General features: G+C 43.9%; 1 protein-coding gene across 1 annotated transcript in view; it reads right to left on the bottom strand.

Annotated features, from left to right (window-relative positions):
* The window catches only part of COPG2 (coat protein complex I subunit gamma 2), a 27,663-nt gene extending 13,919 nt beyond the window's left edge, over positions 1–13,744 (bottom strand). The window contains exons 1-13 of the mRNA XM_077783717.2: positions 13,675–13,744; positions 11,173–11,225; positions 10,452–10,532; positions 10,099–10,170; positions 8,914–8,993; positions 8,149–8,224; positions 6,089–6,181; positions 5,477–5,563; positions 4,300–4,457; positions 3,021–3,154; positions 2,319–2,386; positions 1,642–1,830; positions 583–678 (exon numbers count right to left, since the gene is read on the bottom strand). Of these exons, the coding sequence (XP_077639843.2) occupies positions 583–678; positions 1,642–1,830; positions 2,319–2,386; positions 3,021–3,154; positions 4,300–4,457; positions 5,477–5,563; positions 6,089–6,181; positions 8,149–8,224; positions 8,914–8,993; positions 10,099–10,170; positions 10,452–10,532; positions 11,173–11,225; positions 13,675–13,711 (1,224 nt within the window). The 5' untranslated portion in view covers positions 13,712–13,744. The remainder of the gene's footprint in view (positions 1–582; positions 679–1,641; positions 1,831–2,318; positions 2,387–3,020; positions 3,155–4,299; positions 4,458–5,476; positions 5,564–6,088; positions 6,182–8,148; positions 8,225–8,913; positions 8,994–10,098; positions 10,171–10,451; positions 10,533–11,172; positions 11,226–13,674) is intronic.

The following is a 13,744-nucleotide window of genomic DNA, read 5'->3' as shown; positions in this document are numbered from 1 at the left end:
GCAAGTTCTCACAGCTCAGTCAGACAAAACAATCCTTTTCCAGCCCCTTGGGTTTTGGGCAGCTTCAGGCCCAAGAAGTGCAAACAGCAGCAAATTGAGGAGAGCAATCTGGGAGGATGGGACTGCATCACCTGGAGCTGGAACTGGACAATGAACCCCAACATGGAAATGGACCAAACTTAGAAAATGTGAACACTCGTGACTCAGAGTCCATCTTGGGTGTAGCCCTGGCTGGGCTCTTGCACTGCCCAAGTGTATCCTGTGAAAATCTTTAATAAATTCCTACTTTATTAATTTAATACTGTCCAGCCTCTGTTCTAGGTAGCCTCTCAAGGCACCAGGTGTACCGACTGAAAGCCTTTAATAAATACCCACTTTACTCTCTTAATCTTGCCCAGCCTCTGCTCTAGAGAGCCACTCCAAGGCATCACTAATTCCCAAGCATTTCACACAGGTCTGACCCACCAGGAGCCGCAAGCACTCAGCCCCATCTCCCTGTGCACTGACAGAAGAGACCCTTCCCATCACCAAGCAGGTCCAAATCTGCCAAAAATCCCTCCCCAGAGCCAGTGTCACACGTACATCATCCCTGAGCATGTTGGAGAGGAAGGTCATCATCACACTGTGCTTCCGAGGGTACTTCTGGCACAGGGCACTGATGGCCTGCACGACCACAACCTGCAGGAAACACAGAAGGATGTGTTCATTTCCCTAGGAAAAACACAAGCTTTCATCTCAGGTTGTCACCCTGATTGATTAAATCCATGTACAAGGATGAAAATCAGGTGGTGGAGTCTCAGGGTCAGCGTGGAGCAATTTTGTGCCAGGGTGTGCAAAGCCTGGTTCTGCTAAAAAGATTGGAATTCAGGATGGAATTAGACCTTAACTCAAAGGTCTCCCCTCCTTTCTTCCTTCTGCCCAGACATGCTCATGATCCAATTTTAACTTGTCATGTTCTGGCATTAAAACTCTTTGCAATTTCAAACTTGTCTGATACTTATTTTTCTCATAAAAACAAGGACCTAAGACCACTTGAAGCAGACTGATTTTGCAAAGCTGCGCTCCTCATGATGCAACAGGTACAACTGAACCATCCTGAACCAATTTCTCATCAGTTTAGTCACTATAAAACTTCCAAATTAGGTAGAAATTCCTAATTAACAGTTTCCAAACTATGCACCAATTTCTAAACAGCTTAGTCACTACAGGTCTTACAAATGAGGTAGAAATTCATAATTAACACAGTTTCCAAACTATGCACCAATTTCTAAACAGCTTAGTCACTACAGATCTTACAAATTAGGTAGAAATTCATAATTAACAGTTTCCTAACTATGCATCAAGACTGATGTGATATAAACTCAAAATCCTTCTTTCTCTCTAAAACAACCAGAAGGAAGTATAAGATTTGCAGGATATTGCACAGGAGCCAGAAATCCACCAAATTATATTTTTCCTTTCTTGGAGTGTTGGGAGGAAAGCACACAGGATATTTAAGCTGGAAAGCAAATTCTAAATTTTGCCCTGCCACATTAAACCACTGAAACATTGACAAACAGGAAAAGCTTCATTAAAAAATAACCAAACAAGAACAGGAGAAAAACCTGCAGCTGGAAAGAGCAGAGGCCTCCCACGGCACACCTTAAACTCATCTGAGATTTCTGACACGAAGGAGGAGATCTGTTTCATGAGCCTGTCCACGCTGCTCTCGCTGCCAGTCTTCAGCAGCGTGGTGATGGCCAGCGTGGCGATGCTCCTGTTGGAGTCTGTGATGAGGTTTTCCAGGTCCAGGTTGCAGGCAGTGACTGCAGATGGATGTTTCATGGCCACCTGCAAGGAATGCAATTCCAAAATTATCTTTGAGATGTAGCATCCTGCATTTGAAAGCACTGGATGCAAGCAGAGCTCAGGGGGGTTGGTTGCAGTGTTTTAAATGGATTTTAAGTTACAGCTCGTGGGTTTGAGCCTCAAATTTTTGCTGTTGTGTTGTGCAGCTCTGAAATCAGAATATTTCCTTCAAGTGGATTTTGTAATATTAAATATCCAGGATTCCAGCTGAAAGCTCACAGATAATCAAACTACAGCTTGTTATATCCCCATGGTCCCAAAATGAGCAAACACAGCCTGCATGCAGGAAAGATTTCTGTCCCACCAGGAGATCTGGCATGGAAAAGCCAATTCTCCAGCATGGAATAATTCCAAATAAAGTCATCCCAAGGGCAGCTGCTCTGCTTGAGGTAACACACACATCATTAGGCACTGCTGGCTGGCTCTGCTCTCAGAGAATGAAGCTTTTTTGGAGGTTTTGAAGCACTCACTTTATTGAGGGTCCGCACGGCTGCGTAGCGCAGGACGGGTTTGGGAGAGCTGCAGAAAAGCTGCAACACTGGGAAAGAAAAAAAAAACCAACCAAAAAACAAAGATATGGCCTCTTTCAAAGAAAGGGAATAGAGTAGAAAATCTAATATATCTCCATTCAACAACACACTGCTAAATATTCATGCAGCTCTATGCATAATTTATCACACTGGTTACAAGAAACTCCTGGTTTTTATCCCACTGCCAATAACAGGGGAGTGGATCAGTTGTCTCTACATTCCAGTTCTATATTCCAGCTGGAGGCGAGTTTTCCAGTTAATTTGTGGTTGTTCCATCCCTGGAAATGCCCAAGGCCAGGCAGGACAAGGCTTGGAGCACACTGGGATAGTGGGAGGTGTCCCTGCCATGGCACTGAGTGATCTTTAAGGTCCCTTCCAACCCAAAACAATCCATGGTTCCCTCCCATCCCAAATTCCTGCAGCTGGATAAAAACAAGCATCACCCCGTGCCACTTCTAATGCCATTCATCGAAACCTCTGGATGAAAAAGGGATCCCATCCAAAAGCCCTTTCACTTGCGGTTAAAAGTCTTTTAACCCCAAGTTAGCAGAAAATCAGGGTTTGGGTATTAAAATTCTGCTGTTTTTTTCTCTAAATTTCTTTATTTCAGCTGTTTCAGGGCTACAAAGGGCTGTGACCAACCTGACACAGCAGGTGCCAGCTCCCTGGCAGTGCAGTTTGGCAGGTGGATGATGGCAGAGGCAGCCTCATAAATCACCATCTCGTGCTTGTTCCTCAGGCAGCTCTCGATGAAGTCGAACAGGGGACTCTCATGGCTACAAACACATCAACCCCAGGCTTTTAGGATGGGAAAATCCCTTTAAGATCGAGTCCAAGACTTTCATGGCCACAAACACAACAATCCCAGGATCTTTTAGGCTGGAAAAACCCTTTGAATCCAAGACTTTTGTGGCTACAAACATAAAAATCTCAGGATTTTAGGATTGGAAAGTCCCTTTAAGATCAAGCCCAAGACTTTCATGGCTCCAAAAGAAGAATCCCAGGATTTTAGGCTGGAAAAACTCCTTAAGATTTGAGTCCAAGACTTTCATGGCTACGAACACAACAATCCAAGGATTTCAGGCTGGGAAACCCATTTAAGATTGAGTCCAAGTCTTTATGGCTACAAATGCAACAATCCCAAGATTTTAGGCTAGAAAAACCCTTTAAGATTAAGTTCAAGACTTTCATAGCCACAAACACAACAATCCAAGGATTTCAGGCTGGAAAACCCATTTAAGATTGAGTCCAAGTCTTTATGGCTACAAATGCAACAATCCCAGGATCTTTTGGGTTGGAAAAACCCTTTAAGCTCAAGCCCAAGACTTTCATGACTACAAAAGAAGAATCCTAGGATTTTAGGCTGGAAAAAGTCTTTAAGATTGAGTCCAACACTTTCAAGGCTACAAACACAACAATCCCAGGATCTTTTAGGTCGGAAAAACCCTTTGAGTACAAGATTTTAATGGATAAAAAAGAAGAATCCCAGGATTTTAGGCTGGAAAAAGTCCTTAAGATTGAGTCCAAGATTTTCATGGCTACAAACACAACAATCCCAGGATTTTAGGCTGGAAAAACCCCTTAAGATCAAGTTTAAGTCTTTCATGGCTACAAACACAACAAACCCAGGATCTTTTAGGATGGAAAAACACATTTGAGTCCAAGACTTTTGTAGGTACAAAAGAAGAATCCCAGGATTTTAGGCTGGAAAAAGTCTTTAAGGTTGAGTCCAAGACTTTCAGGGCTACAAACACAACAATTCCAGGATCTTTTAGGCTGGAAAACTTCCTTTAAGTCCCTGCATCACTCAGCACTACAGTTCAGTCTCTGTGGAGATTTCCACAAACATTTAAAAAACACAGCTGTTTCCAAGCCTTAATTAATTTCTCTGATTTAAATATTTACATCCTGCCTTACTTACCCCTCTTCAGATTCCCTGAGGAGCTTGCTGGCAATCCTGATCAGCATGCAGTAGGCAAACTGGGATTTCAGGCCAGATTTGGTGAATTTATTCAGCATCTTGGAGACAGCCAGGCGGTCGTTTTTCCTAAGGTGATAGAGCAGCCCCAAAGCATGATACTATGGGATGGGAAACAGAGGGGCAGGCACTGAGTACAGCTGGAAAATCCACATTAAAACATCAAAAGAGGGGTAATTATTGCTCTTTCCTGGCAGAAATACCTTCCAACCTCAACTGAGCTGAGTTTCCTGACAAGTTGCAAAGATCTGCAATGTTTCCTTGCCCTTTCTCTTCACTCTCAACTATTCCTGAAGATCCAAAGAGCCACAAAGTTAATTTATTTCCTTTTCCCCCCGCCATTAAATCTCATAACTTCAAAGTTTCAGCTTTGCACAGTATCTCCTGCACTTCTCATGACCTCCACATCCAGGATATCCCAAGGCCTTAAAATGACAGCTGACCTCACAAAAATCCTTGAGGCCTTATTGATGGAACCACAAAGGGACATTTCTAGTTCTCTGTCAAGTTATTTGGGTTTTTTCCCCCCCTATAAAACTGATTTACTGCAAGGCTTAATAGAGTTGCTAAGTAGGCAAGAACAAAGCTGATTTTACAGAATCTTCCTGATCATGAGTCTGCAACAAACAGAATAATTCCACATTCTGAACACACAGAATAATTCCATTTCCACAGGTGTCTGGAATACCTGTGCAAAAATTTATTCTTGTGGAGATCTTGCTGATATTTGGATTCATCTTTTGCATCTGTCAAATTTTCTGAAGGCCAAGAGATGCTCACTGGGAGGCAGTGAGATAATTTCCCAAGCTTTTTCAGCACTTAGACCCAAATCTCTTCTGCAAGAACCACTGTGGGACAGGCAGCAACATTTCAGCCACCAGAAATTTAGCAAGAAAAAGGGAAGGATACTCCAGAACCAGCCCTTAATGAACAATCTTGTGCTGGCATCATGGAAAAATTCATTTATTTTTTTAAATTGTCAAGTTGTTTCCCCAAAAATCACAATTCTTGCTTTTAAAAGACTTAAGAAACAGAAGATTTTTTTAAGTTTTCTTAAGGACTCCCAGAATGCCACTAAGTCCCCCCCAGCATTTTTAGGGACAGCCACCCTCAAACACACCTGTACCATGATGTTGTCACTGGAAGCTGCTTCCTGAGCTTCATTGATCCACCTTTTGACCACGTCATAGCTGATCTTCATCATGTGCTGCAAAAAAATTTACATTGGAGACAAACTCACAGCACTTCCCCAGCCACTCTCTAGCCTAAACTCCTGTAAACTGTGGCTTTCCCTCCATCTCAGTCTCAAATTACCATGCTTGTGTCTATTAATAAAAATATTCACTCATGAGATCCTTCCCAGCCTTTCTGCCTCAAAAAGGGAGAGGAAATCAGAGTGGATTCCTTCACCTTGCCCTCCTGGTGTCTATTAGCAGAAATAATCCTGAACTGCAGCTTCAGCAGGTGATTTCATGGCCCCTCCCCAGATAAATTCATGTTTTACACTGACTGCAGAAATCTGAGCATTTTACACCAGGCTGCACTAGAAATTATGATGATTGATGTATTCAAATGTTAGGAAAGGAATTGGAAGAGAGAAAGGAGATGTTTTTTTCTTATTTTCCAGTGAGATGAAGAAACATCTTAAAGGAAAAACCGAAGCAAACACTGCAGACTCAGCTCCCCAGCCTGACAAAACACCAGATTTACAAAAATCTTGTGCTTTACTCACCAAGGAAGATACCAGTGCAGAGCTGGACACGCCAGGGACTTTGTCCACAATGGCCTGTTTCATGTACCTCTCAATGGCTTGGAGCATTGTACCCTGGCAAGGGGAAAACAGGGAAAAAGGGAACTGTGGATGCTTTGGAGGAAGAGATAAAAGCAGCAGAAAACAAAAATCCACATTTAAAGGACCTTCAGCAAAAATCTTGAGTTAATTCTGCAAGAGATTTGGGTTTGAGTCACCAGCAGAGCAATCTCAGATCAGAAACTGGAGCTTCCAAACATTCCAGCTGCACATTCCAGTGTTCCAGCCCCACATTTCTCTTGGAAATGGCACTGGGCATTGAGTGTAGCAATGCCAGATAAAAACTGGAGCTTCCAAACATTCTAGCTGTACATTCCCAGTGCTCCAGCCCCACATTTCTCCTGGAAATGGCACAGAGCAATTAAGTGCTCCATTAAGTGGAGCAATCTCAGATAGAAACTGAAATTTCCAAATATTCCAACTGCACATTCCAATGCTCTACTCCACATTTCTCCTGGAAATTGCACTGGGCATTGAGTGGAGCAATCCCAGATAAAAACTGGAGCTTCAATATTTTCCAGCTGCACATTCCCACTGCTCCTGGCAACTGCAGAGGGCATCATGCAAAGCAACCCCAGACAGAAACTGGAGCTCCCAAATGTTCCAGCTGCAAATTCAAGTGCTCCAGCACCACATTTCTCTTGGAAATTGCACAGGGCATTGAGTGTAGCAATGCCAGATAAAAACTGGAGCTTCCAAACATTCCAGCTGTACATTCCCAGTGCTCCAGCCCCACATTTCTCCTGGAAATGGCACAGAGCAATTAAGTGCTCCATTAAGTGGAGCAATCTCAGATAGAAACTGAAATTTCCAAATATTCCAACTGCACATTCCAATGCTCTACCCCACATTTCTCCTGGAAATTGCACTGGGCATTGAGTGGAGCAATCCCAGATAGAAATGTGAACTCCCAAATCTTACAGCTGCACATTCCAGTGTTCCAGCCCCACATTTCTCCTGGAAATTACACTGGGCATTGAGTGGAGCAATCCCAGATAAAAACTGGAGCTTCCAAATTTTCCAGCTGCACATTCCCAGTGCTCCTGGCAACTGCAGAGGGCATCGAGCAAAGCAACCCCAGACAGAAACTGGAGCTCCAAAATCTTCCAGCTGCAAATTCAAGTGCTCCAGTACCACATTTCTCTTGGAAATTGCACAGGGCATTGAGTGTAGCAATGCCAGATAAAAACTGGAGCTTCCAAACATTCCAGCTGTACATTCCCAGTGCTCCAGCCCCACATTTCTCCTGGAAATGGCACAGAGCAATTAAGTGCTCCATTAAGTGGAGCAATCTCAGATAGAAACTGAAATTTCCAAATATTCCAACTGCACATTTCAATGCTCTACCCCACATTTCTCCTGGAAATTGCACTGGGCATTGAGTGGAGCAATCCCAGATAGAAATGTGAACTCCCAAATCTTACAGCTGCACATTCCAGTGTTCCAGCCCCACATTTCTCCTGGAAATTGCACTGGACATTGAGTGGAGCAATCCCAGATAAAAACTGGAGCTTCCAAATTTTCCAGCTGCACATTCCCAGTGCTCCTGGCAACTGCAGAGGGCATCAAGCAAAGCAACCCCAGACAGAAACTGGAGCCCCCAAATCTTCCAGCTACACATTCCCAGTGCTCCAGCCCCACATTTCTCCTGGAAATGGCACAGGGCATTGAGTGAAGCAATCCCAGAGAGAAATGGGAGCTCCCAAACATTCCAGCTGCATATTCCCAGTGCTCCAGCCCCACCAAGCTCCTGGAAACGGCACGGGACACTGAGTGAAGCAATCTCAGATAAAAACTGGAGCTCCCAAACATTCCAGCTGCACATTCCCAGTGCTCCAGTGTCACAGAGCTGCTGGAAATTGCTCGGGGCAGTGAGCAGCCCTCCAAAAGGCAGCAGTTCCAGCAGTGCTGTAAAATGCACCCTGCAAGAGGGCAGTTTTGGGGTTTTACACCACTCATCAGCTCTCCCCCCATGTACTCACATCAGTGATCCTGCACAGAGCTCGGATGGCCGGGCCTCGGTAGACATCCTCCTTTCCCGTCATGTCTTTGGTCAAACTGAAACCACCAGAACATCCTGTTAACACTTCCTGAATGTCCCCAGCTCTCCGTGCTCCCGTGGCATTCACCTCATTCAGCTGCTCTAGCTCTGCTGAGTTGCAACCTCTTCACAATCAGTTTAATTTGAGATTTATCAGCATCAAAACCTGGGGAGATACTGAGCTATGAAATGCCCACCCCATTGAGTTGCTTTGCCATGGGCCTGGTTTGTTCAGCTCCTTCTCTTTCTTGGGGCTGCTGCTTGTTCCACATGGAATTTTGATTTAGAAACAGTGAGCAAAGTTCTGTTTGGTTTATTTTATATATTTCTCAAGTGGTTCAGCAATCCAACAACAGATCCAATTTTTGCTCTTGCAACAGCTGCAATGTCTATTTTTGCAGTCAAAAAACTGAAGAGTTCAGCTGGGAAAACAAAGTGGGCTTTACTTTAATTGCTCTGACAGCAGTCACAGCCTAAGCTCTGCTAAAACAAGAATTTAAATAAAACCCCACCACCATAAATGGCAAGAAAACAAAGTAACAATAACAACCTTTTGTAAATTGAATTCTCCCCCCCGAGTGGGAACAGAATAACATTTGAGAGGGTGGCACAGACTGTGCATCACATCAAAGCTCAGCACTGCAGCAGCTCATGCACAGGCAGGGAGCTGCAGCCCCTTCTCCAGAGGGTGATCCCGGTGTCCCACCTGCTGGTGACAATGATGACATCCTCAGAGATATTGGCCATCTCTTTGATTGTGAGGTAACACATTCTTCTGAGGGTTTGCTGTGGAAACGTGGAGAAAAAGATTAAACTCAGTGGTAAATACAAGTTCCAAACGGTAAATGAACATAAAAATTAAATGGTTCACTTAGAAAAATAAGCTTTCAAACAAAACACATTGCTTTCAATTCAAAGTTAGAAGTGTAGAACTACATTTGATCCCTGGATAAGAGCCAAACTCCCTGACATCAGTATTTAGTAAAATTATAAGAACTAATACAAAAATCCATGATAATTATCAAAGAAGTGATGCAACACATCCGTACTCAGAAGCCCCACAATCATCAGTTATAAGCTTTGAAAATACCTTTGTTATTGTAAAAAAGAAATGGAAGCACATGTGGAGTGTTGGCATTGTCTTTGAAAAAAATTAACTTTATTTTATATAATATTTTAATTAACTTTATAATATTTATATAAAATTTATTTTATATTTTTTTATTTTATAAAAAAGTTAACTTCTAAAAATCTTCTACTTTATAAATGAGGATATGAGAAACATTTTAAACACTCTGTACTTCCAAAAATGAACAGCTACACTTTCCTTGAACAAATCTCTAACAAGCAAACCACTTTAAATTAAAATTAATGAGCCCCATCACATGAAACACACTGCTCTGAGTTCTCACACTCTGCAGAAGAGATCACAGAAGGACTTTACACTCTGCTGAGCCCAAAGATGAAATCCCAAATTCAACCCCCAAACCATTCTGTGATTTTTAGGGTGCTCCCATCCCTTGCCTCAATGTGATGAAGGCTGACCCATGTTCTAAGGAACAGCAGCCTTTGATCTGCAGGCAGTTTTAGGATTTCCAATTCAGCAGATGGCGATTTGCAAGGGGAAGCAACAAGTGCCACAGATTTGTGAATCCAGGCTTTGCCATTATCCCCACTTTTACAGCAGGAATTCACTCAGAACCCACCTCCACCCCCAACCCACCCCACAGAACAACCACAGGTTATTATCCACTCCTCTGTTTCCAAAGCTGGAACAGCCTCCAGAGCTCCTCCTGTGCACTGCTTGCCTCCCACGTCCCAAATTCCAAAGGTTTGGCAGCTCCTGCAAGCCCAGGCAGAAGCAGGGAGAGGCAAAGCACCAGGTCCTTACATCGTTAGACTGAAACAACCTGGTCATGGCAAAAAAAGCTTCCGTGGCTTCCGTGGTTCCGAAGTGTTCACCCTGGAATTGGCAGAGAGGAAAAGCAGGAATTATCCAGCTCCTTTTGCTAATGCCCTCCCACACAGCAGGAATCTCTCCTTGGAGACTTTCTCCTGTAAGAAACCATCCTTGCATTCCCAGGGAATTCACAATTCTCTCCACTCTAAATGCCCTCCACAGGGATGGAAGCTTCCCAAGGTGTTTTCCTTGTGGAAAACTTCTTTCCCTCTAAAAAGATTATATATTTCCCACTAAAACATTATTAAAATTCATTCTGGATGGAGAGAAATCCTAACAGTTACCTGGTTCAGCAGGTAGAGGATCTTGGTAAGGATGTGGAGGCATCTTCGTGGGTTTATTGGGGTTTCATTGAAGAGCCGTGCCTGGAAATGAAACAAATTCTGCTTGAATAGATCCCAATAATAATAACAATTTTATTATTATTTCTCTTTCAACATCAAAATTAAATGAATCTGTTTCCAGATGAGCAGCTTGTAATATGTATTTATATTAAATATGAGTCTCAGAGAATGTGCAGAATTAAATTAATGTTTCCAGCTGAGCAGCTTGTAATTTTTATTTCTATTAAATGTGTCTCAGAGAATGTGCTCAGAATTAAATGAATCTGTTTCCAGCTGAGCAGCTTGTAATTTTTATTTCTATTAAATATGTGTCCCAGAGAATGTGTTCTTGCATCTTTCGTTTGCAGCAATCTGAACAAAGCACAAACAACTCAATTTGCCATCTGGAACAGGCAAAAATGCCTGAAAATAAAACATTTTTTGTCCAGGAAGAGCCCCCTGAGATGCCACATGTCCATATGGAAGGCAGAAGCCACGTGTCACCTAATTATCCTAAAAAAACCCCTCATTAACTGCAGATAAAATTAATTTATTTACACTCTCTGTGATTTTTATTTAATTCTATGAATTTAGCCATCCACATTTCCCCACAATCATTCTGCAACGCTTCCTGAAGGAAAAGATCATTAATTAAATGGCATTATCCTGTGATTACTCCTACCTCCTGAAGCACAGCACTCTTCTCCAGATGCTGGAAAGGATTGGAGCCACTCCCTGAGGAAAAAAATGAGACCTCTCAGTTGAGGAAAAAAAATTCATTCCTCACACATCCCAACTGGTCTGGACAGGCAGGAACACCCCCAAAATTTTACCAAACCACCTCAAACCAGTGATATTCCTCTCTGAATAATTGATGTTGGCCATCAACAGCTTTAAATCCACTTTCTTAAGTGATATATTCAGAGTTATAGAAAGAAGAAAGGTAAAAAATAAAAAAGAAAAAAGGAGAGGAAGAAGAAAACTGTTATTTAAAATGCCTTTTATATACTTAATATTTTTAATACCTAAATGGCCTTTACATAGAACTAATTCCTTTTTCTACTTTCCTAATGTACCTGTTTTTATTCCTTCAGGCACCAAAAGCAGAGATGCAGATCAGGATGTGAAAAAAAACTTCAGTCCCACCCACAGCCTCACTTCTGCTCCCGATCCTCTCCTCCCAAACAGGAATTCCTCATTTCCAGTTCACTTAAATAATGTTTTGTAACCAAACAAAAAAGTCCACATTACAAACTCCAAATAATTAGCTATTAAATTAAAAGTAAAAATAATTTAAATGTAATTTCTTAATTAAATAATTTAACCTTAAAAAAACCTTACCTAAAAAAAAACCAATTAATCATTTTATAACTTATTAATAAAATATCATAAAACTCACAACTTATAATATCAATATAAGTCCCTGGTGTGAATTCCAGATGTGCAGGCACAGCTCAGACAGAGAAGGTTTGGAAAGGCTCCTCTGAAATATTTTGGATTTTGCTTTGTGCAGCAAAATGACTAAAAAGAGAGGTTTCTTTTCTTTCCATACATGAGCTCACCGTTCAGGGTTAGGGTTATTATTTAGGGTTTATTATATAAATACATAGGGTATGTGTGTTATTATGTTATATAGGTTTAGTATATGTATATAAACACATGTAATCAACTCTCCTTTTTTTGAGGGATGAAACATCTGCACTGAGCAGAGACAGGGATAAAATCCTCTCTAAAAATCATCTGTGGATAAAGGGAGAGCAAACAGACCCCAATTCCTCTGGATTTGTCACCAGAGGGGAGAAATATTTCGGCAGTCAGTTCTTACAGCTGAAACACAAATACCCCACGAGCTGTGAGAGATCACAGACCCACGGGATGGCTCGGAAGGAGATTTAAGGATCATTCACTTCCACCTCCTGTCATCAGCAGGGACACCTTCCACTATCCCAGCCCGCTCCAGCCTGCTCTTGGCCACTTCCAGGGATCCAGGGGCAGCCACAGCTGCTCTGGGAATTTTATTTCACCTCAGCATCCCCCTCCACTTCAGCCATTCCCTCACCCCTCAGCCTCTCCCTCAGCATCTCACTCACCCCTCAGCCTCTCCCTCACCTCAGCATCCCCTCAGCATCTCCCTCACACCTCAGCATTTCCCTCACCTCAGCCATTCCCTTACCCCTCAGCATCCCCTTAGCAATTCCCTCATCTCAGCCTCTCCCTCACCTCAGCCATTCCTTCACCCCTCAGCCATTCCCTCCCCTCAGCATCTCACTCACCTCAGCTTCTCCCTCCCCTCAGCATCCCCTTAGCAATTCCCTCACCTCAACATCTCCCTCATCTTAGCCTCTCCCTCACCTCAGCCATTCCCTCACCCCTCAGCAATTCCCTCCTCTCAGCATCTCCCTCACCTCAGCTCAGTCTCCCCTCAGCTCAGCATCTCCCTTACCTCAGCCTTTCCCTCACCCCTCAGCCATTCCCTCACCTCAGCATCCCCTTAGCAATTCCCTCACCTCAGCATCCCCTTAGCAATTCCCTCACCTCAGCATCCCCTTAGCAATTCCCTCACCTCAGCATCCCCTTAGCAATTCCCTCACCCCTCAGCCTCTCCCTCACCCCTCAGCAATTCCCTCCCCCAGCATCTCCCTGCCCTCAGCATCCCCCTCCCCTCAACTCAGCCTCTCCCTCACCTCAGCCATTGCCTCACCCCTCAACATCTCCCTCACCCCTCAGCCTCTCCCTCACCCCAGCTCAGCCTCCCCTCACCTCAGCATCTCCCTCAAACCCCTCAGCATCTCCCTCACCTCAGCCATTCCCTCACCCCTCAGCCTCTCCCTCACCTCAGCATCCCCTTAGCAATTCCCTCACCTCAACACCTCCCTCATCTCAGCATCTCCCTCACACCAGCCATTCCCTGACCCCTCAGCCTCTCCCTCACCCCTCAGCATCCCCCTCACCTCAGCTCAGCCTCTCCTCAGCTCAGCATCTCCCTCACCTCAGCCATTCCCTTAGCAATTCCCTCACCTCAATATCTCCCTCACCCCTCAGCATCTCCCTGCCCTCAGCTCAGCCTCCCCTCAGCTCAGCATCTCCCTCACCTCTCTCATCTCCACCCCGCTGTCACCTCGGCATCCCCCTCACCTCTTCCCCCGCTATCGCCCCAGCACCGCTCTCCTCAGCCCCCCCGTACCGGACTCCTCGTCCTTTTTATCGAACTTCTTGATCATGGCGGCCCCGCTCCCTCCGAGCGCCGCCGCCTC

This window comes from Lonchura striata, chromosome 1A (assembly GCF_050655825.1).
Source record: "Lonchura striata isolate lonStrDom1 chromosome 1A, ASM5065582v1, whole genome shotgun sequence".
NCBI classification, from domain to species: Eukaryota; Metazoa; Chordata; class Aves; order Passeriformes; family Estrildidae; genus Lonchura; species Lonchura striata.
Note: the sequence above shows the minus strand (reverse complement) of the source record. Positions and strands in the feature narration are given on the sequence as shown.